This window comes from Cloeon dipterum, chromosome 2, assembly GCF_949628265.1.
Source record: "Cloeon dipterum chromosome 2, ieCloDipt1.1, whole genome shotgun sequence".
NCBI lineage: Eukaryota > Metazoa > Arthropoda > Insecta > Ephemeroptera > Baetidae > Cloeon > Cloeon dipterum.
The window spans coordinates 19,676,367-19,700,347 of NC_088787.1; the positions used below are offsets into that span (position 1 = coordinate 19,676,367).

At 41.2% G+C, this 23,981-nt stretch overlaps 2 protein-coding genes across 3 annotated transcripts in view; both read left to right on the plus strand.

Annotated features, from left to right (window-relative positions):
- Positions 1 to 32: 32 nt before the first annotated feature.
- On the plus strand, positions 33 to 6,085 carry LOC135936643 (probable ATP-dependent RNA helicase DDX20). Its single transcript, XM_065479526.1, has 9 exons — positions 33 to 403; positions 469 to 563; positions 642 to 922; positions 978 to 1,107; positions 1,162 to 1,328; positions 1,384 to 1,564; positions 2,084 to 2,821; positions 3,858 to 4,265; positions 5,740 to 6,085. The coding sequence occupies exons 1-9, from the start codon at positions 223 to 225 to the stop codon at positions 6,043 to 6,045; spliced, it is 2,487 nt and encodes an 828-aa protein (XP_065335598.1). The 5' UTR covers positions 33 to 222; the 3' UTR covers positions 6,046 to 6,085.
- Positions 6,086 to 7,268: 1,183 nt separating this feature from the next.
- Positions 7,269 to 23,981, plus strand: part of jus (julius seizure) — a 61,553-nt gene continuing 44,840 nt past the window's right edge. The window contains exon 1 of one of the 2 annotated variants that reach the window (XM_065477613.1): positions 7,269 to 7,578. In XM_065477613.1, coding sequence (XP_065333685.1) covers positions 7,413 to 7,578 — 166 coding nt within the window. In that variant the 5' untranslated portion in view covers positions 7,269 to 7,412. The remainder of the gene's footprint in view (positions 7,579 to 23,981) is intronic. The other variant, XM_065477612.1, reaches the window with a different exon arrangement.

Sequence of the window (23,981 nt, forward strand, 5' to 3'; positions counted from 1 at the left end):
TCGTTGCTTATTCCCATCCTGCCTGCGCCTGCACTTGGCAGCACTAAACACACCGAGGAAAACAAGACGAAACGTGTTTTTCTCGTCTGCACGTCAAATTTCGAAGAAACGGAAGAAACGCACTCAAATTAGGAGGGTGTTTTAAGAATTTGGAGGGAAAGCACCTCTAGTGCATGCTGCCACGCTGTCATTTTCGGTTTCACACTGACAGAAACCAGGACGATGTCGAAGGCACACGTGTTTGATTCTCGAGAGAGGACTCGGGACGTCCAGATAAACGAAGATGTCACCTTTGAGGGTCTCATACTGTCCGAGAGCACCCTGAAAGGATTGAAGGCATCAGGGTTTGAAAGGCCGTCGCCAATCCAATTGGTCGCTATTCCTCTGGGGAAATGCGGATTTGGTAACATATTACATGAGCTTGAACTTGATGGGGTTTATGTAAAAAAAAATCATGAAAAATTGCAGACTTGATTGCTGAGGCCAAATCAGGAACAGGAAAGACTGTGATGTTTGGAGTTACTGCCTTGGAAATGCTGCAGCTGCCAAGTAAAAGCCTACAGGTGTGCATGCAGTGATACAGTCACAAGAAATGTTTTATGTATCATATGTATTTATAAATAACATAATTTGTATTTTAGGTGCTGATTTTGACCCCGACCAGAGAGATCGCAGCCCAAGTGGGCGATGTCCTGTCCAACATTGGCAGCGGCCACAAGGGCTTGAAGGTGGCAGTTTTCATAGGTGGGCTGCCCGTTGAGGAGGACCGGAGACGCGCCAAGCACTGCCACATTGCTGTAGGGACGCCAGGCAGGCTGAAGCACCTGATAGACGATGAACTTCTGGACGTCAGCCACATCAGGCTGATCGTCATTGATGAGGCGGACAAACTTTTGGAGCCGTCGTTTGAACCAGACATTGTGTATGATTTTAAAAGGAAAAAAATTAATGAGGGTGAGACTGATTATTCATTTCAGACACATTTTCAAAACGCTGCCTTTGAACAAACAAGTCATTGCTGCCAGTGCCACATACACTCCTGAACTGAAGGTCTTCCTGGAAGATTTCATGAGAAGTCCTATTCGAGTCAATCCTGAAGAGAAATGCGTAATTCAATTTTAGGTTTGGTTAGTATATTATTGTAAATCTTGAATTTTCCAGCTAGATGCAGGTTCTGGGGTCCTGCTTGGGGTGAGACAAGTGGCAGCTCTTGTGCCCCATGAAGTTAATTACTTGAATAAAATGAAGAAGAAGATTGATGCCCTTGTTGTCATTCTGTCCAGTGTCCCATTCAAGCAGTGCATCGTTTTCAACAATTTCCACGGAGTGTGAGTCTCTGTTGTGTGATAGATTGATCTTATTTTAGTAATTTGGTTTCAATAGAGTCGAGAATATTAGTGGGACTCTGAATTCCAAGGGCTGGCCCACGGAATTCCTGTCCAGTGGAATAGACCAACCTGCAAGACTGAGAGTGATCAAGAAGTTCTACGACTTCAAATGTCGAGTGCTGCTCTCCACTGATCTCGTTGCTAGGGGAATTGATGTGGCCAACGTCAATTTAGTGGTAAGTACAGAATTTATTGATGGTAGAGCCTTGACACAAGATAAGTAGTGAATTAATTTTTTTATAGTTTACAATTACATCCAGCAATAGGAATTGGAAATTCTAACATCCATTTCCTTGCTACCAAAATCGAGAACTGTAAGTGTCACTGAGTTGCATTGTTAGTGGTCAAAGCCTTGTTTTAAATCCAGCCCTTTTGAATACACATAAATAGACCATTAGGTATTTGACTCGCAGAAAATTCGTTGATTTTAATTTATTCAAATGGAAAAAATCAAATATAGTTATTTGTAATTAAATTTATTTGGATATTTTATTTTTGTATCCAGATTAACTAATCAACGTAAGAGATATAAAATTTAATGGTTAAGTACCAGTCAAGGTATTTCAAGAAAGTCTTGAAATGGAAGAAGTATAATTAAATTAAAATGCAGTAGTTAAGGAAATATTTGAACTTATTATTTCATTTTAAAGAGCTCATAGGAATTTCAGAAAATCATTTCTCAAAAAAATTTCTAGATAAATTTTGACGTGCCAATGACCTCTGCAACATACTTGCACAGAGTCGGCCGCTCTGGTCGATTTGGAACTGAAGGTTTGGCTGTGACCCTTGTGGAGGACAACAGCAAGGACCTAACAAGACTGAAGGGCATGGTGCAGGACCTGCAAATTCCCATGCAATTCTCGCCAGTGCAGAACCTTATAGCTGTGCTCAGCGAGAAACCTGCAGAGACGACACAAGACTCTGCATCAAATAATGCCAAAGAGGAGAGTGATACTGATTTGTCTGATGATGAGACCAAAGACAATAATGGTAAGGAAGACAGCAGCTCTGATTCGTACATTGGTGTCGACTCATTGCCACCGGACAATGATAACAAGCTGCAAGAACCAATAGTCGTGGATGAGCTGGAGGTGGCCCTGAGGAAGGAGCTGACTGAGATGTACATCAGTGGAAAAAGTGACGTTGCTAGAACCCCTCCTCCATCACCGCAAAAGCAGTCTCCGTTCAGGCGACTGCCGTTCTCAAGCCCCAGGAGCGACGGCTCCCCAAGGAGAGAATACTCAGGGCGGGGTTACCACAATAGAAACAACTACTCCCCGCAGCAGCAGCGCTCGCCCGGTTTCAGCACGTCCTCACTGTCCAGTAGCCCATATTCGTCCAACTGTTCGACGCCGCGCAAGGACTTTGGCACAGAGAAACTCGTGTCCAATTTCGCCAAGTACTCAGACGAGCAACATCGGCCGCAGGGAAAGGTTTGTCAAATACCTATTGTCAGCCAATCATCATCATCAGTCAAAAATATTCAAAGTGACCCTTTTTATTAATGTCACTAAATTCAAATATATATTCTTCTCAGCTTACTATATATTAAGTGTGAAGTTTTAGGGAAACGCTGTGATATGTCCATCTACAATTTGGCCAAAAGTACAGTTCATAGGAGAAAACATTGAGCTTTCTTTAAAAATCCTTTACATTGGTGAGATTGATTCTCTCTTGTATTAGGTCACGTATTTTTCTTTAAATTCCGTGTTATAACTCATGCAACGATTTATACTATTTGAGAAATTGTTAGAATTGAACGCCACGCGTTTTTTTCCGATGCAAGCTGCCAGCTTAAAACCTGGTTGAGTTAGTGTTGGAGATTGACGCTCTCCGTGAGGTGAGGGACTCGCTGCACCAAAGGCTAGCTGACGAGGGTTTAATACCCGAAACGGCTGTCCTAGTTACGGGTGTTTGGCGACAATGAATGTTTTGTGTTTTTTCTGGGACATTTTGGCACTTGCTTAAAATGTTTTTGAAAAATTCGCTTAACGTTTGTTTTTAATGATTTCTCAAATGGTCTGCGTTGCATTGAGTAGCATCCCTTAGTATAGTACGAGTATCTTTTTAATTGAGATTTCTTTAAAATGTTCAAAAAATAACATTTGGGGCTTACAAGCTCAAAAAAATTTAATGATGTCATAATATGGGTTTCATTTGGTTTGGTAGGGTTAATGCTTAACTGATTTCTTGCGCTAGCATTTTATACCTAGCCGAATCCAAAATTCTGCTGCTTAGTATTTTGTTGAGTAATAATTGAAAAATAATGTTTATATCCTTAATTTACGCCATTATTACCAACTTCAAGTCAATATGTTATTTGCAAAACTACGTAACATTAAAAGTGAATGTAGAAATGTTCAGCTAAAATTAAAATATTTAATAAAAGTAACCACTGCATTTAAAAAAAGCAGCCTGGTTTTTGTAACCCTATCTACTTTTAAATTATATGGAAAACTCTTTGCGCAGGAGCCAACCAGCTTCACCGCGAGGATGCTATCGAGCCCGCAGCAGCAGTACTACCAGCAGCAGTTTGAGTTTGCTCTGCATAACCTGAGCAAGGACGTGAGGAGCTACTTGCCACCGAAAGAGATGCCAGTGCAAGGCTACGACGTGCTGGAGCAGGCGTGCAAGCAGTTTGACACAAAGGCCGTGTTCAACGCGGCCTTCGAGCGCAGTGAGCCATACCTCAGCAGGACGGTCTACCGCTCCCTCACGCTTGGCATGGGCAAGCGACTAGGGGTGCAGGTCAACCTAGCCAAACGCCACTTAGCCTTTAACGGCGGCATCAAGGCCTACCTGAACAAGCTGGTCGAGGACTGCGAGCCGCAGGAGGAGGACCTGCCCACGTGGGAGCCAAGCCAGGATGGATTCAGGGTAGGCTAATTAATTTATAAAAATTTGAGAAATTTAATTACAAACAAATATTGACAATGAGCCTCACATACCTTCCTAATTTGAAACAAACTTTACATACTTGCACACTTTTTCCAGGTCAAAATTTATAAATCTAACTAGTTTACATATTATAATGGAGGTCCTTAAATATTTTGGAAAAATTAAAAACCTTTTTTAGTCAATTTGACAATTTTTGGAGTGAACATCACCGTTGTCAAGGGGAATCAAAAAATCATATTTTCCCTTTTTGGAGGGGTAGACAGAAGGATGTTGGAGTTTGCACCCCTAAACTGCCTTGGCTATATCAGTCAAACGGTGTGCAGGTTTTGAGAATATATCATTTGTGAGCTATCATGATAACCGTATTTTTCCATCAGAGGCGTTCATAATCAAAACTCATTGTGTCAACCAAATCTCTACGTTCTAATTGTCCTTAAAACTGCAAACCATTTTACTTGTCTTCACATCGCATAATTCGCTGAATTGGTTTGAGGGCACTTGTCTATTAACCTTTGATAGGTAAAGACCAGTTTAATAAGGTAGTTGGTTTTTAAAAATCTTATGTCTAGTACCAGAGATTTAGAAGACACTAGTGTTGATCGAAGTCCATAAACAAACAAATTTTTCTTGAATGTGAAATATATTTAAAAAAAGAATCGAAAATCTAAATATTGTTGTTTATTCAAGGTAAAATTAAATTTGAACCATCTCATATGTATGTATTACATCGAAAAAACATGCCCTTCCATATTTGGCAGTGATTTTAAGATTTCACTAAAATATCAGTGACCTATGACCTTGGCATTAATAAACGAACGATTGCCCAATTATTTTGATTTCATATGACGTTGAGTTTGTCTAATTAACTCATCTGCGTGGCGAGATAATAAAATTTTAAGCAAGTGATGTTTTTCTAAAAGGCCAAATTTTTCGATTTCGGAAAAAAACTAAATACCTTAGTTATTACCTGAAAGCTATTAGCCTGCCACGTTTCATTCAGACCCGTTTATGCTTGCCTAGTATCAACCACCTTGCTTTGGAATGAGTCATTTTTTGTTTTGATTTTAAATTCGGAAGGTATGTGAGATTGCAATATAGTCTCAAAACTTTTCTTACTTAAATATTTTTCACAAACGATCAATTAATTTTTTCAGCCCGACGATTGGAATGTTTTCCATGCACTGTTTCTATATCGTGTATTTGGGTTTGGGTTATATTTATGCACAAGAATTTTTCGCAATTAATTTTGTAATCAGTGCTTAGTATAACTCATTACGCTTTTATTGTTTTATTTAAATTAAATACATTTTATAAGAAACTAAATTTTATTAAATATTGTTTAATCTTTTTATTGACCGAGAACAATTTATTACCCTCCTTAGATTAATTAGAGCGTGATGAATTGCAATAAACATAAACAAGGTAATCAATCTGCCATAATTGCATGTTGCAGGTGAGCCGCGATTGCTGGCTGTACGGAAATGATCACGTCAGGAGCAGCGAAGCAGAAGCACCAGCGTCTGAGGAGCCAGCCCCGAGGCGCAGATTCCAGCGGCCACGACAGCAGGTGTTTGCAGAATCCAGGGACGGTGTGCATCTTGTGGTGCCTCCCGCGCCCCAGGAACACCACACTTTCACGTTCCCACACTTCCCGACGGAGCCTGGCGCTTCTCTCGCCACGTGGAAGGAGCAAGTCAAACTGACTACTTTTATGATTCACTACTCTGAGTACTTTAGGATGATGAACAAGATAAATTGAACTTTGTTTACTTAAAGGGAATAAACTGTTTTGAATACAATGAGGTTAGTGAAGGTTTTTGTTCCATGTCACGAGACAACAACAAAACAGCCTCTTCTAAATGTCCAAAAATTAAAAAGATCCCAAAATTATCTGACAAGGTCAGGAAATACATTGATTTTAAATATTTCAAAATGAAACACGCTTGCAAAATATTTTCAGGACAACTTGTTTGGAAATTGCTTTCCATCTTTTCCATTTTGTCGGTTCCGTGTGGGGAATAATATTTTCATTTCTACGAATACGAACAAAATGATTAGGGCTGGCAGAGCGGTCAGTTTCGTGCTGTCCTGGTGGCACATAATATGAAATATGAGTGAATTCGCTGCGCGCCGTGACTCTCGTTGACGCATGATTTAGAGTTGTTAGTCCATTCTGCTTGAATACTTATTCGGCAGGAAGTGCAATGCAGATTTTGTTCGTATGCAATTTCAGCAGATGCTCTCCGGACAAAAAAGATAAGAAAATATGTATGTTATTTAATAATCAGGGATTAGATTTAGACAGTTTGAGATTAACTATCCTAGGATTGATCTGTTCAATGGTGTGTGGCTTGCGAGGGAAAAGACTAAAGAATTAAATCATGGATTTAAAAAACCATTTATAGCTCGTATTTCCTAGAAAATTGCAGTTACCTAAAATATTGTGACTTTGACCTAGATTAGTAATCAAATTGGACGATGAATCTCATGAATAAGACTCCACATGAAATGATTAATCAGATTTATTTACCAGTATTTTTATCCTTTGACCGTAAAATTCAATTGCAAATTTATTTGAGCGTAGTGCGAGATGATTTGTCAAATAACGCTAAAGGGCACAAAGATAACCTGTTGGAATGGCCTTGGCTAGCTTAGATACCGAGAAAACAAAGCGCAGTGTAAAATATCTAGCACTAAAGTGCAGGATGAGCGTTGCAGCGAGCCAAAGGGGAGGAGGGCCGTGGTGTGCTGCGTGCGCGCGGGGGGTGCGGAGGGAGCGGCGCGGGCACTGCACCGACTCCGGGGGCAGGAGGGCACGGGGGCGGTGGTGCTCACTTTTGTGCGCGGGGTGCGGCGCCGCGAGAGCGAGCAAGGCAAATTATCGATTGCGCGCGCGGCGCGTGCAGGCCTCTCGTGCGGGAGGGCGGAACGGGGTGGGGGAGGAGGAACGCGGCAAAAGCGAGCGAGCGGCACTGGCGCAGGTTCCGATTGTTCAGTTCAGACGCTCAGAGACAGCCCGCAGACGCAGAGGCCGGCCGCAAGCACGCCCTGCAGAGAGAATTATGTATAAGTGATGAGGCTGAGGAGCTGTTGTTGCCAGAAATTCGCCCTCCTCGCCGAAGCGCAATGACAGCTATCGATGCTCGACAAATCGGCAGCGCAATTGTGTGTTGTCTCTTAGTGCAGCTGCTGATTAGCGGGCCCCATGTTTTGGTCGCCGCCGCCGACTCAGACACCACTGCAGTGGGCGCCGAAGCCACCCCTCCGTCCCCCACAGACGGCCTCGAAACAGGTATGTCTCTTTCTGTTCCTTTCCACTTGCTACCTATCTTTTTTTCTGCTGCCGCGGAGTAATGCGGCATGCGAGTCGAGCGAGTGCAGGATGCGGTTTTTCCGGCGGAGCGCGTGCCACCGTCCTCGTCTCGGAGACTCGGAGGCGAGCTTTGCTTGTTTATTACTGCGGTACTAGAGAAAGAAAGTTGCTCGTGAGAATTGCCCTTTCAAGACTCAAATGCCGGGTTAATTTGCTAAAATGCGCCTCTTACCGCCTTTCGCACGAACACACGAAACAAAAACATTAGCAAGAGACGTGTTTATATTTTCTATTCGCTTTTTTCAACTCTGGTCGGCTTTACGTGTCACTCCACTAATGCCAGGGGAAATTTCAAGATAACATTTAAAATTTGTAGTTATGCAAAACGAGGGTAGTTTCTCTATTTTATTCAAAGAATGTGAAGTTCTACTCTCAGTTTTTCTGTTGCTCAGCTATCTAATTAAAAGTTAAAAAGGTATGCAATTTGCTAAGCATTCGCCCTGCGCCGGTTGCATAACTTGATTTTATCTGACCGCTCGTTCTTGCTCGTGATTTCATTTGCGCATGGGAAAGCCCCAGTCCTTAGAATACTCATTTTGAAGGTTTAATCTGATCTCTTCCAGTGATCATATTTTTCCAAACCACAATTTTACCATAAATTGATCACCTGCAATTCCACCTAGGAGTAAATAACAAGCAAAAGAATCTTGTAGAATTAAACGGTTAGAAATATTTGAGATATTTCCATCTCTTTTAAGGTGTATTTATTAATCGATAATTACTAGTGATTTGAATTTCTTTGGCAAACTTCGTGTAACTTGAGATTTGATTATTTGGTTTTTAAGTAAATCAGAAGCACTGAAAAAGCAAAATGTCTTAAATTCCCAACCTTTGTTCATTTTAGGATTTAAATTTAAATTTTCAAATGGATGGATAGCTAGCGAAATTCTGACAGGAAAAAATTAAATGTCGTGCTCTTATACTGTACATCGGTTGTTACGGACCCGCGACTTCATCAGCTCAACTTTTTTTCTAAAGCAGTATTAATTACTGATAATTTTGAATCAGCGACTGGGAAACCCAATCGATGATTTAATTTTCTTTGCGTGTATTTCTTCCCTTCCTTTTTATTTTGATAGGTGTTTGCAAGAAATAATATAAAAATATAGCCTTAATTTTTTTTTTAGTTTCTAGAATTTTTTGCAGCAACTGTTTTCGCTCAAACTGCAACATTTCATCATCCTTTCACTTAGGCGGCTTAGCATACGAAAAAAGATAACAACCAAGTCAGAAACAAAGTGTTTACAAACGTTATTTGTGCAAAAAGTAGACAGCAGAGGGACAGAAGATTTGAGTTTTTGCTAGACGTGGATGCCTACATGATGCATGAGCCGAGAGCGTGTGATGATTTTGCAGCTCAGCCGGACGTTTTTGCGCCGCTACGAGCCGGATTTCGAGCTGCGCTGTGTGTATACGTTTGCTCAAAAACTCTAATTACAGAAGAGACGGGCAAAAATAAATGATCCGCGTGTAATGCCACACGGATTCGCAGGCCCAATTAAGCGTATCGTTTTCCGATCTGGCCGAGCGTTGCATTAAGTCACTAATCTGCACGATGTGACGTCACGTTTTCCACAAAAACAAAGCCGGCGTTAATCTATGCGTGTGGAATGAAGCGGTTGCTTCAAATGTTGAAACAGCGGCAGCACTTTATTTAAATGCGTCTCCCGAGGGGCGCGCCTTCTCTCTATTTATTTCCGCAGCATATGCAAGCAAAACTTTGCACAATGGCATGGCAGCAGAGTGGGCTGAATAAATTACGCGATGCATATTTGTAAAGTGCGTTTGCAGTGGCTTCCTCTCCCCCTGACCTTGGCCGCTGCGGAGGGATGAGAATTTTTTTTATGAACGTTAAATAACTGTGTGAGGAAGTTTTTATCTTCTTACTCATTGAAGCAACACCTTCAGTTCGTAAACAAAATTATTTGAATTGATAAATACAGGAAATTGATCTGATTTAATTTGTATTTTACTAGTTTTCCATAAGGTAGAGAGTAAGAATATAATAATTTTTGGTGTTTTTAGCAGTGTGGCACGCCTACGGCGTACAATAAATTATTAATAAAATAATTTTAAAGGAGTCAATCAATGGTCAATATTCACAACCAAATTGCTCAGTGAACGTAATTTTAACACATTCTTACAAACTTTGAACTTAATAGTGATCAAGATCTCATTCAGTTTCTTTGGTAATGTGTTTTAATCCTCCGTTTGTTATTTTACCGTTCTTAAACCAAAATAATCTTGGCGTCCTTGTATTTTTCCGCATGGCAGCAGATTTGCAGCAGCGGAGAAAATATCGCCGCAGGTTTCACGTTTTTCGGCTGCGTGGAGGAAATAAATAACGCAGAGCCACCACTTGTTCCGGAAGGGTTGTATGAGCGTCTCACGAGGGTTTAGCCGTTCGCTCGCCTGCTAATTTGTCTCCAATTTCGCACCGCCTCCCGGCTTGTTTATTCCAACGAGGTGAGGGCACAATAGGGTCGTTGGGCAAAATGAGCCGCGAGACTTGTGCGAACTGCGTGCGAGGAACGCGGAGTTTTGTTGCGCAATTCAATGGACGAAACAAAACGCCACGCGCCGTTGTTTTCCTGCATTGTTTTTCCTCTTTTAGACAAGAAAACAGTTTTCATCCCTTTCATCTGAACGTGAAATTTTTACAAAGGACTTTACAAACTGGATTAATAACACTACCTCAAGTTAAACTTGAAAAATATTATAATTATATTCATTAAACCTGAATTGCTGTCCTGCATTAATAATGTTTGTTTCCATTCTTTTAAGTTGTATGTGAAGTTTTATACACATTTAAGTCATAAAATGTGGCTGGAAATTTTAAATTTGTTCTGTGCCCTAGGGGTAATCGACAACAAAATAAATCTCATTTAAAATGATTTAGAATTGACCAAATCAAATTTTTTTGTAAAACCTAAACTTCATTGTTCAATTTTGAATAGAATGAACGAAATTTTCTGATTGAAACAAAAAAGATAATTCAGAAATATTTTATTTCGAAGCCGTCAATCTTTTTTTCAGGAAACCCTGAATTAAAAAAAATTAAAAATAAGTTATATTCCTCTCCATACATCATACATTTTTTACATATTATCAAATGGTGTTAAAATTTTGTAAAATTTGTATCTTACAGCAAGGAAGTAGAAATAAATATAATTCAAAATTTTAACAGAAGCTAGTTCAATTCAATTCTGTTTATTTCTCCATAATGGGTCAAACATTTAAAACATGATATCACAAAAAATCACATTATTGGAGAAATTTAGGCATTTGTAGTATTAGCGATCAACTCGCTGAAACTCATGACAGAAATAAAAGCAAAAGTTACTTCTATCTCAATCACTCGCCATACTACAGCCTATACTAGACAACACTAAAAACACATGCATTTTACACTATTTTCGAAACTGGAAAACCGGACACAACTAGTGAAAAAAATTGAATTTTAATCGCAATTTTGCCAATTCCATTAAATTTTTGAATCATTTTTCAATTTTCTTGCCGTACAATCTTGTAACAATATCATATTATTCCATCTAGAGATTTAATGTTCCATTTTACATCTTACAAAAATTATAATCAAATAAATCTAGGCTTTCTTATTTACATTCCATCAAACATAATAGTTTCTACAGTTGACGGCTGTATTATTAAATCAAATCTGCTTCAGCAAAAAATTATCTTCGTGAAGCATGAAGTCAAAGGTGAAGTTGGTCATTAATCAAAACCTTCGTTAAGCTAAGTGCAGTAGGCTGGAAATTTCAAAGTAGTTGCGAAAGCTCCGTGAAAAGCAGGGCAAGGTTAATTTAATGCGCTTATTTGCCAGTGCCACGGCGGTGGATGAAAGCAGCAGACTCGAGCATGCATTTCGCCTAATCACAGGAGATGCTCTCGGCGGCGTGACCAGATTAAGAAAACCACCGCTCTCTGCAAGGGTAAGCACGAGTTCTGCTCCTGCTGCTACTGCTGCGGTGCCCGGGTTGTTTTAATAACAACAACCGCTGCCAGAATCCGAAAAGTTTATAAACAAAGTGCACACGACATGTTTTTACAGCTCTTCCGGCGGCCACATAAATTTCCGTCTTTATTTTTGCGTGTTTGTCGCGAATGTACATGAGAAAACGAGTGTCTGATTCTGCGTCTCGACCGTCTACTGATTTATAAACAAAAATCCGAGAGTACGTCTCGCGTGTTTGGAAAGCAGAACGCGGCCTCTAATTTTCGTTCGCTTTTTATCTGCGACGCCATCGAACTTTCATAGGGAAATGTGAGTGTGTCGAGTACGAAATGTGCGAGTTTGTGTGTGTGCACCGTGCACCGCCTGGTATGAAGGAGCATGATGTAGGCCAGTGACATAAAACACGAGACTGAGGGAACAAATCGAAGTCGAGCAGCATGTGTGGAAGCCAGCCGATCTTAACTCGTTTTTTATCACGCGAAATCTCGCGGCTCACAGCGTAAATTTGTTCAGGAAGTACGTGGCTCATAAAATGAACTCAAATGCTGGGAAATTTAGGCACTTTCGTCAATTACTCTTTTAATAACAACTACTATTTTTACAGATTTTTCAAAATTGGCACATATTAAATAAACTCAAACTGTAATAAATATTCTACTCTGTGCGCAATTTAGTTCGTTCAAAACGATCTTAATTCACCATTTGCGTAAACCCATTCGTGTTCTAAGCCACCAATAGATGGTGTAACTAGTTAGTTAAGATTTTAATGCACTGCCGCCCCCGATTTAGATTCAAATTTGTTTATTACGGATCAGCAGGGCAACTGTGCCCCATACATCCACATCCAGAACTTAACAAAAAATATAACAAAGCATTTTTTTGTATTTGATAACAGAGGGAATAGTAAAAATCAGTCTATCATATCAGTATTTAGGACTCAATCTTGCCATTTTGCGTGCGCATTATTCTCTAAAAAATGTCTTTTAATGTTCGTTGAAAAAATATGTCCACCCAATCGTTGTAGAAACGTCCAGCAATGGTTTTTTATTTAAAAAATGGTCTTCTTTTCATTTTTACGGCAATATGCTAGTAGGATTTTTATTTTCAGACCATTAAAATAAACAATTTAAGTTGAAAAATGCACAGATGGAGATCAATCGACCGTATGAACAAGTTTAAATGTTTATCTCTGGTCTAAATTTAGTTCAGTTTGCTTAACCTCCTGACAGTTTTGTCCTCCTTAACCATAACATTTCGTCAAAATTGATGACATTGAACTAATTTTTAAAAGCATTTCATCTAAATTTCACATACCTACAATCCACATTCAAACGAATTTGGTTTAAATCAGAATCACTGCAGCAGTTTCGTGGTTAGAGTGTAGTGTACATTACTCGCTTTGGCGAGTGATCAATTTCACTTAGCGTCAACACGACGCGAGCGTCAGTAACCAACATACGCACACCGGGGCACCGGGGGAATCTGCCGGTGGCTCGCTATTATTTTAATTGTGTTTACATGTCGGCGAAAGAAGCCGTGTTTCCATGCCGAGTGAACGCCGTGAAAGAGCGAATTTCGCTCGCTCTGTGCGCAAATGAGCTCTTGCCGCAGTAGCCTGTGTGTTTGGAAAGTCAAAGCAGTGAGCGCACTCTGCCGCCGAGTCGAGGATGGCATTTGAGTGGCTCTATCTGACGGTCGGCGCAATGTTAGTTTGCACAGCGAGATAACTTTGAATAAGACAGGCGAAGTGAAAATGTTGCAAATTATAATTAACAAAAGTCTTCCCGGCGCAGGGCCTGAGTCGATCGACTAGTTTTCTTCTTATTAGGGAGGCCTTTGAGAACAATTGACATGAATCTGGAAATTTATTATTTTTAAAGAAATATTTTGATATTAAAAGACCAAAAAAGAGTCTTGTGCTCACTCGAATAATACTGTTACAGTTTTGACCCTATTTGATAGGCAAATTTGTTGAGAAACCCCCAAAATTCCCCCTTTGTGCGGGTTTCACGGGGGTAGAATGTTCAAAACCTAAGAGTTGAGTAAACCCTTACTTTTTCAGGTTGGGCATACACCATTAAACTCGACTTTGCCATCTATTCCAAAGTTTTTTAGGTCATAGATCACTAAAATCGAAATTTCGGAATGGAACTCAAATTTTATATTGGAGTTTATTGATTTTTTTTAGTTTCGAAATTTCCATTTCATAGAGTGCAAAAAATAGGCTGGGCACATTAGAATCTGAAGTAGCATTTTGCCTTAATTTTTGTTATGAAAAAAGTTCCTTTTTTAGATTCGGATGTTCTCACGCCCAAAGCTCTAGTGGTCGGATGTTCAAAAACCAAACACCGTACTAGTTTAGTTTTGATATTCCCTAGACAACCAAATTAGTACCCTTCAACTCCCTTTTTCATACTAAAAACATGATTTCTAAAGTTTTTATTGTTGGCACCTCACTGCGCAACGGATTTGAGAGTCATTCACTGGGAAACCCCTTCAGTGAATCATTTGACGTGAAGACGAGTAAATTGGGATGCAGTTTTCTTTTAATTTTACACGTAACCTGAGGTTTAATTGATCCCTTGTTTTTATAATGTTGGCCCCTGAATGAAAAAACACGTTGTCATCAAATTTTGTCTTCAATAAGCAGCATTAGATTTACAAAAACTACACTGCATTTGACTCATCATAACTTGCCCTAGATAGCTAAAGCAGTGTAAGAGTTTCAACCCTTTTAACCCCTTTTCCATCCCATCTAATAGAGTAAAAATGCAAAAAAATTGCTGCCACCAATTCAAAATAATTGAGATATTTCTCATCAGCTTAATCCATCGAAAAATGCTTCAGAGAAATTCTAGCTGATAAATAAGCCATTTAACGTTATTAAAACATCAACATGAAGCTGATATTTTAATGATGTTATGCAGATGGATATTGGAAAAGGTGCTTGTTGTTGGAGAGCAGTGCATGCCCCAGGGGGGAGAGTGCATTAATGGGAAAAGCATTGAAAAGAGTGCGTCGTGGCTTATCATTACTCTTCGTGCAGAAGCAATATCGAAACATTCACTTGCAAAATACGCCGAGTGCATTAATTAAATCGATCAACAGATAAAAATGTCAGTGCCACATCGATTTCCCGTCACCGTGGAACGACAAGATTGTTTCCTATAAAAGAGACACATATTTCCGAGCTCAAATTGCGAATTATGATAGTCGGCTGCGTAACACGGATGGAGGGAGACCATTTTCTGTCTTTTCATTTGGCTGAGCTGCGAGTGAATGAGTAGCTCATTAATGTGCCACTGACAATCGATGCCATTTATCGCCCGGCCGCCCGCCCGCGCCAGCAGCTCGGAACTTCTCTCTCTTTTTTCTGTTTGCCAAGCTCCAGTTTTATGCTCTGCGGAACACACCACTGCGCGAATAATCTGCTGACAAACACCCGTTTCTACTGTGAAAACTTTGGACGACGAAAATCGATCTGCGTCCCGCTCATAAAAGCGAATGCATATCACACATGGCGCGCGCGTGCAGTGTGTAATAACAACTCTGGCTCTCTCGTTTTTCGGTTGGCTGCGTTGGATACTCTGGAAAACAGCTTTTTGGACATAATCTAATGCTATTTATGATACGTCAAGCACTTTTTAGTTTGTTTATCTTCCCGGAAAACATGTTAGCAAAAGTCAGGGATTAAAGTTGATTTTATTTTACATAATTTGGTTCCATTTGTCTAGTTTACAAATTTCTGCAAGATATGGTGTAGTGAAAATTAATCTATAAATTGAAATTTCATATAATTTTTTATTCCATAAAACACGAGCTTTTTGAGGGTATATAATAAGGAAACCCCAAAATTGGGGGTGTCTGGCTTTGTTTATGCACATAGAAATGGTAGCGCATTTTTACACGTTGCAAAACTGGCAATGCATTGAAGGAGCATTTTTCGGGGGGAAACCAAGGAAAAGCGTAAAATTTGACGCCACTGCGTTTGCTGTTTAATGGCAGGCGGAGTTGATGATATTAAAACGGAATTTTCTTGGCGCGCGCCTAGGGGCGCCATATGCTTATGCAAAAAAGGCCTCTTTTCGCAGCCGGAAGCGCTATCTGCCCCTTTTCAAACTGAGTGCGCGCCTCCCTCGGTTTAAACTTTTTTCAACGGGCCTCGGCCGCGGCGAGCGTGGCGTCAAAATCGAGTGACACTGGCGTAATCCCAAGTGCTACCGGAGAGCGACCTTTTTGTGCAGGTTGACAACTTGCTTGCGCGAGCTGATTCGCAAAAGCCGCCAAGCTCACTCGGATAGTTCGGTCGACACGATGCCGCAGTTCGGCCACGACAAAGCGCCGCCACTGCCGCCAGCTCCACAACGACATGTGAGATGGCTCACCACAAAACCTAGCCATTCATTTGCTGATTTTCACGAGTTTTTTTAAAAGGAAATATACGAATCAGCAATTTTTTCTCAAATGTTGATCCAAACAAATAGATTGAATCAGCTGCAAAATTATCTTAGGATTTCTCATGTTAACTATTTACATGTATATTGTACATAATGAAATTCATTAACAATGGCCAAAAATGACAAGCAGTATCTGCATAAACGCCCGAAACCGAAAACTATTCGTCGTTGTCACGTGCCGTTAGTTATTGGATTTAATGCCCAAAAATATTAAGTTTGCTTCACAATAACTGCTCACACAGGGAGGGGAATTTTGATTCGTCACAGTCCTTCAAAATCGGTGGTAGGTCGTTCCAGGGCTTACACACCCTGAAAGAAAAGGCGCTTCGGCCGAAAGCGGTTCTCGCTGGGGGTGGCTGGAGGCGGGGATGAGCTATGCTGTCCCCCTCGCTGGGCGTGCCCCTGAATGAATCTCGCTCTTGCGTCGAAGGTCGAAGTCTGTCTGACCGCTGTGGCACCTTTGGAAGAAGACGAGGTCGGTGTGCCGCATGTACATGGCATCACATTTTGCAGCCTCGGCTCCAGCAATATTTTTCCATACGCCAAGTGCATCGCCCTTTTTTGCACTCTGCTTAATTTGTTGATGTTTTCCTGCGTCGCCGGGTGCCATGCGTGAAGGCCAAAGGTCATCACTGGCTTAACAACTGTCAGATACGCTATTCTTTTAACGCGCGGCTTGTACCCTCACAAATTGCGCGCCGCAAAGCTGAGCCGCTGCGCCGCTTTCGCCCGCACGATGTCCGTGTGCACACGCCAGTGGAGGTCGCTCGCTATGTGCTCGCCGAGCAGCAGGATGCTAGGATTTAGTTTGAGGTGAAATTATTGAACCTGAGCTATTTTCAACAAAGTTAGAAAGATTATCAGGGGATTTTTTTATTCGAAGATGTATAGAGCTCTGAAGAAATAAAATCGTTACCGAATTAGACGTGTCATGGAACATTTAAAACCAGTTTTTGTAAAACTCGTAACGATATTTAAATTATACTCTATTTGACGAGACGAATCAGTCAATTTTCAATTTTTTCCAGGATGATCCCAATTTTTTGGCCGGTAAAATCACTAATTAACTAACTTTTTGACCGAGCGCTGGCCTAGCAGCTCACAGCCATAATTAACGAGACAGCAGCGCCACAACGACAGCCAGCGTAGGTCGCCCGCAGCCAACCTTGTCGCTTAATTGCGTTGGCTGTCGCTGTGGCGCTGCTGTCTCGATCTTAGGCCTTCGCTACGTCAGATCTCTGTTCGCCGGTGTTCTTGTGGTACTTTATGCTAGTTTTGGACCAAAAAACAGCAAAGTAATGTTTATTTATTGATTTTTGGCACGTTGTGTCCAATGTCGACCGAATGATTCACCTAATAAACCTAATTCAACCCTCAGGAATCGGTTGGCGCTGTCAAAAGTGAAAATAATTCCTGTATTTTAAAGTTTGGAACACAGGATTTAGTTCACATCATGAATTCCTCGTCATAAATATATCGCACAAAATCCTTTTTAACACGATTTCTACTCTCTCGAAACATATTTTTTCTGTCTTTGAACCCAACAAAATTTTGCCGCCATTAATTAGCGTGTACAGACGAACGCACTCAGCACCTTTTGGTTGCTTTTGTGTTTCTGGGCACGAACGTCGTTTGACGCACGACGCGTGCATTTTATTACCCTGGCAGCATAATTGCGGGTGCGTATATTTGCTGCACGAGTGATGAACTCGCCGCTGCTTTCATCACGCGACCCTTTGGCCTACGGCGAAGCGGGCCGCCACTACACCAATTTTGCGGATAATTAAGCGACGTTCAGGCGACAAAACGGGCGTGTTCGAGCATGAAACGCCTCATTAATTGGCCATGGCCAACTATTTTACTGCCGTTTCGAGCTGTTTACGTCCATGCACTGCAAGCTGCAACGCCCCTTTGCCTGCATAAAATGCAACTGCGGCTCTAAACCTCCAAACTTTGCTACCCATGAGTTTTCATCTGTTATGAGAAAGAACTTTTAACTGTCATGAAGCAAATAAAATCACAGTTTGTTACAGAAATATATGGATAATAATTGTGATGTTTTGAAATTAAATCCGTTAGCTGTCTATGTCTTTTAATTATAATTTAAAGGTATTTATGCAATTTTAAATTATTTATTTAGGTAACTCCCTCAAAGAAATCGTGATAATTTGCTTTCGATTCCTTAACAAATATAGTCCATTTGAAAAAATCATTTTTACAGCTCCACCAAAACGACGGGAATTCACTCGGAAAAACCATTAATGCGTATTTCATTGGCTGAGCTCGCAGATTATTTTTTGATCTTCACGCCCCCACATGGGCTTTGGTAGCTGGGCACATCCAATATTATTCATATCACACGATTAAATACAATTTAACAAACGAAAACAACACGGGCTTAAAAGTTTGCCACCGAGTTTGAATAAATGGAAAGCGGCGGAATTGGATTGAGGAAATTTGCATCGCAAAACAAAAGCGGCAACTTTCTTCTCGGCGATCGATCCACTCGCCAGGAGTTCCGCAATTTCGTTCGCGATGCAACCCCGCACAACACGGCCGTCGTGCAGGTTGCATAACCATCGAAGCGTCGCTGGAGCTCCACCTTTGGCCTAAAATAATTAACTCGGACCCCTTTTGGTGTATCACTCACTGTGAAAAGGGTCGAGCTGTAACTTTTACGAGCCCGTGGTTACGATCTGCTTCTGGGAGGCCCATTAGCGTAGGCCTGCTAAATCAAATGATCGAAGCAGATATGCATAAATCTGATTCCGTTGTTTGCCTATGCCTTCCCACGGGGCTGAAGAACGCACGATGTCCTGAGAAATTGTGCATTATGTAGCGAGCCGAGCGCGTCCCCCGGGAGCGGAAAATGCGGCACTGCGTTCGTTTGGTGCTCTGCTTTGTCGTGGCCCCGCCGAACTCACAGTAATGCCTCGCTTAACTCCGCTAATGGCCGCCGTTATGGCATTTTGAATTAATTCTCCACGCGGATAAAGACATCGTTAACCGACTTAACTTTCGCGCCCACAATCTTCATAAGGCTTCCAGAAACTCCGGAATGTTTTAATTAACCACTAGTTCAGTCCGAATTAATTTCAACTGTTTTTTTAAACTATGAAATTTCTAGGCTGGATAGTCAAGATGTTTTAACGACGACTAACAGCAAATAATAATTAATAAAGATATTTAATCCTCATCGGAATGAAATTATTATTTTGAACAACAACGAACTGAAGCAAATGTAATTAAAAAATAATAATATAAAAGCCAGCTTTTTCCATTTTCTGGCCTCCAAAATGTATTAAGTTTTGAACCAAAATTATTTTGAAGATTCTAGATAAATTGCAATGCCGTTTTTATTATTTTTGTCACTTTCATTCAGTTTTGCAGTTTTGTTTTCATTTAATCAGGCTCAGCGAGAAAGTAGAATTCACCATTTTTTTATTGCTACATTATTAGCAGCTGAGTTTCATGAAAATACAAGTGATCAGCGGTTTACTTGCACTACCAAGTATACAAAGTCCATAACTGAAGTGTGTCTGAAACGCCTTTCAATAAAGTACCCACACAAAATGAACGAATTCGTTCCTACATAAAATAAAACGCTTTGTAATTGGAACGTGACTGCTTTGAAAGAGGCAAGGTCAAGGCAAAAATCGATTTGATTCGATTTCCAGCCACTTTTCTGCCTCGCGAGTCGCCGTGGAAATCTCACTTAGCTGGATTCGTGCTCGGCAGCGGCTGGAAAAATGCCTTTGGAGGTGCGCAACAGCTGTCGAGAAGACAAAGCGTTCGATCATATCGCGCGCACCGTGAAATAGTATAGTCTGCAAAGTTTCGGCGGCCGCGGCTTGATCAATCTCCGTTTTAATCGTCTCATTAGCAAGAAACGGCGCCGGAATAACAAAACGGCCGGCGGGTCTCGCGGGACGCGCAGTCGGATCGAAAAGTGCATGCTAAGAGCTTTGGCAAAATAAAAGCCTGGCTTTTGTCTGCGGCGACAATCGTGTGACACCCACGCCTGCTGTTCCATTGAAGTGCGGTTTCCTTTTCTCCGAGGCCAGGCCCTAAAAGCATAATCTCGTTTTTGCTGACGTCGTTTTCTCCCTTTCATTCGCCAAGTAGTGTGAACACTCGGTGAAAAAGCCTTTAATTGGTCTCCTAATTAGCAACGATTTTTCACAAGACACTCCTTTCCATGGCTATCATTTTCTGATGTGTATAACGATAAATATTGTCATCAAGATGTATCAGCCAACTGCAAATAATGCCAATTTTGTGATGAATAATATGTCGAAATGTTGAATAATTGTAAAATTAGTTGTATCACGTTATTCCAAGCCAATTAATCTAAAAAGCGTTTTTCAAATTTGTATAATTATGGTAAATTTCATGTTTTTGTTCACCGTTGGTGTTTAATAAGCACTCTTTTCTAAAATGAGCAAGAAAATTACTCCTGATCAATAGATAATTAAGGAAAAAGGCATGAAAGCGTGGCTCCTTTTGAAATGAGAAAAACTAGGTCAAGCGGAAAGGTTTTCCTAGAATTTTCCAGAGGGAGAAATTTTTCAATGGAACTTTTTTCTGATGCACTCTTGAAAAAACAGTAATGAAAAAGTGTTTGCCCCGCTTCATTTTTTCATCGCGCATGGAGATGCGACATTTGCGGCTGCGAGGTAGAGATTTCAATCTCATAACTCTGGCTGCCCGGCCGTGCGGACCAACACAAATGGCGTAATCAGGCGCGCCAAGTGCGCCGGCAATCTCTGGCAAAACACTAGCTTTTGTCCGCCGCGCCACCGGCACGCTCTTTACTTTGAAGAGCGAAATCTCCGCTATAAGAATGATGATTAAAGTTTCATGAAAACAACGCGCCATTTGCATTGCACAAACTCGTGAAAAATTCAGACCGCGCACACTTTTGAATTTTTAACCCGGCAATTTTGCGCAGCACGCTGCTGGGAAATTCCTACGACGCGAATTGGAATCGGAAAAGTCGAGGAATTCCATCAAGGACGCGCGCGCCATAAGTTTGCTAAAGCAGCCAGCCATACTCTCACTCGTGTCTTATATTGGACTCTTGGTGATCCATCTAAAATGAAATTGCAGAGAGTCGCGGAAATTCTATAAGGCACTTGAGTTCCTTTTATTGTTTTGCTTGGAAAGTGGAAGTTCAAACGACTAAACTTGTTCACTCAGTTTCCTGGCAATGAGTTCTTGTAAAAATATAGGTTTTGTCTGAATGCATTATTTAAATCAGACCATCACCGCTTGGGGAGTGTGTTTTCAAAAGCATAAACGTACTGTGAGTGATTGACTTCCTTAAATGTCCGTGGAAAGCTTTAAAACTCAAATTTATTGAATGTAAAATATTTTTACACTGAACAAATGCAACAATGAGGTGCAAGCCTGACTGAACTTACAACTCAATTCTTTAATTAGAAGTTTATTGCTTTAAAACTTCTAATTGTATTCTACCAGCTACCTCTCGTGATTTCAAAGAGCTCAGAGACAAAATTGATTTAAAAAAGAGAGTCGAAAATTGGCTTTTCTTCTCCTTCTGTTTTCAACGAGCATCAACCGATGATTCACCTGAATTGGTTGCACTTCAAATGTTCAAAAATAAACATAACTTTCCTGAAAAATGAATGAATACGAGCAGGGAATCACTGCTGGCTGGCTTTGATCTCCTAGGAATATTTTTCTATCAGTATGATTGGCACGTTCTGATTGATTTTTCCCTTTGTCTCCCTTGCGTGGTCTCTACGCTGCACATTAGCTGTGGAAAGGTCGGGCTGAACTTGAAACACTATGCTTGGGGTCATGCCAAGACTTCTTTACAGGCAAAAAGCAGCCGGGCTCTTCTATAACACCGCGCCGTGTAGACGATTATGTACTGAACCCTCACATTGTGTGCCCTCGAGAAATGAGAAAGCAGAAACAAACTCGCATGATGCCCCAACTTTTATTGCTGTTTTTCAACGCTCGTCTTGTCCTATTATTCCGAGTGTCAAGACAACTATTTCAGTGTCTTAAAATGAAAGAAGATAAAATGTTTTGGAATGATTGTCTTAGAATCTGACGTATGCAAAGACAAATTTTTTAAGCATTCGATTATAAAGTTATTTCTTCCGCAAAGAGAACCACATAAATTTATTCAAAAGCAGAGGATAAAAGAGCCACTCTTTTATATTGCCTCGAATCCAAATCTCTCAGCAAAGTTTTGCCAGCAAAACTTGGCGGCATTCGGATTCTGCCAGATTCAAAAAGGAAGAAAGAAAAATCGCGCTCGCTCATTATTTCAGAGCAACTATACAGAGGCGTGCGTCGGCCATTTCTCATTTCCGCAGACACCATTAGCCAGCCGGCAGCCATGAATAAAACGTCAAACGCTGTGTCTCATTTGCACTTCTCTTTCGCGGAAAAGTGCAAGCCGCTGTGATCGTACATGCATTGAAAAGCAGCCTGCTGAAAAATTGATTAGGGCCAGTCCGGGCCAGGCAGTGCCAGGCCTCAAAAGGACTCGTAATTGACACACACAAAAGTAGCCTTTTGTACGGCATGCCATGCACGGCACCTCTAATTATCAGCCTGCACTCGCGCTGCACAGACAATGGCCGCCCAACTTTGAGCACCAATGCCTGCCCGCCCGCTTAACTACGACTCCAACTGCTGCTGTAGATCTGCTTTGTGCGCCAAGATCCTCTCTTTTCACGGGCAGAATGGTTTTTGTGGAAGGAGTTTCACCGTTTTTTTAGATGACTGCACAAGGGTACAGTTTGGTCTGTGTTTTACGTTTGTGGACACTTCAATTTACATAAAACGATTAGGACCTCAGAAAATTCACAGCTATTTACCAAATGCCATCATTTGGGTGTTCAGTGAGTTGTAGGTTGTAGGCTTGAGGCTCAGGGTAAAATATTTTCCAGCATTGTCCCATTAATATAGATTCTAAAAATGTGTTCCCATGCAGCAGATGTAATTATTTATTTTCCCCTTAACATAACCTACGTTGCTGAGGGAAATAAGATTGATGGCGCTTGTTGACCCAAAAGCTTTCCACGAACATTTTTCCTTCCCACAGACCTGGAGCCGGCGCGACTGCGAGTCTGTTTACGCAGAGACAAAAAATTCGCCGACCAAAGCATTCCTGAACGTTGACTGCGGCGTGAAATCGTCCAATTTACACGCTTTCCTCTCCGTAAATAAATTCCCGGGACGCATCATTAAAAATACGGTGCAGAGCAATCAATATTACTCCGAGACGAAAGGCTTTTTGCGATGCGGCCTGATTGCGATCGAAGAAGAGGCTCGTTGGCCGTCACCGTTGTCACTGCACACGCTGATTATTATTATTTCTGCCTGCAGCACGTGCCACCTGTTAGTTCGAGTTTGTTGCCGCATGCCAGAACTAATAATGCTTCCACGAGGGATAAATTTTTATCGCACTGCCCACGAGCTAAAGTTTTATCTTCTCTCGCTCCTAGCGCTGGGGAATAAAAAATGTATGATGCCCCCAGCCCTTGGCAGCTAATTTGTTGCAAGTTAAGCGTAATAAATAGATCCGAGCTTGCACTAGTGAGTTGGTTTGAAAAATCCAGAGAAGATTCGAGTAACTGCTGTGCAAAGTTGGCTGAGCCGGGTAAAAGTTTGATAATGTTGAATCTGTGAGCGACCGCAATCAAGGATCCAAGACATTAGTTATTCACTTTTGAGGCACCCTTTGCAGCACAAAGAGCGAGACGTAATCTGCTTGAACTTGGTGGGCCCATCTCATCTGGCTTTGTGTCAGTCGGCGGCTCTCGTGTGCAATGCAATCTCGCCCAGACCACCCTAATTAAAAGTAGCATTATTTCAGCAGCGGCGGCAGCGGCAGCAATAATTAATTTGCA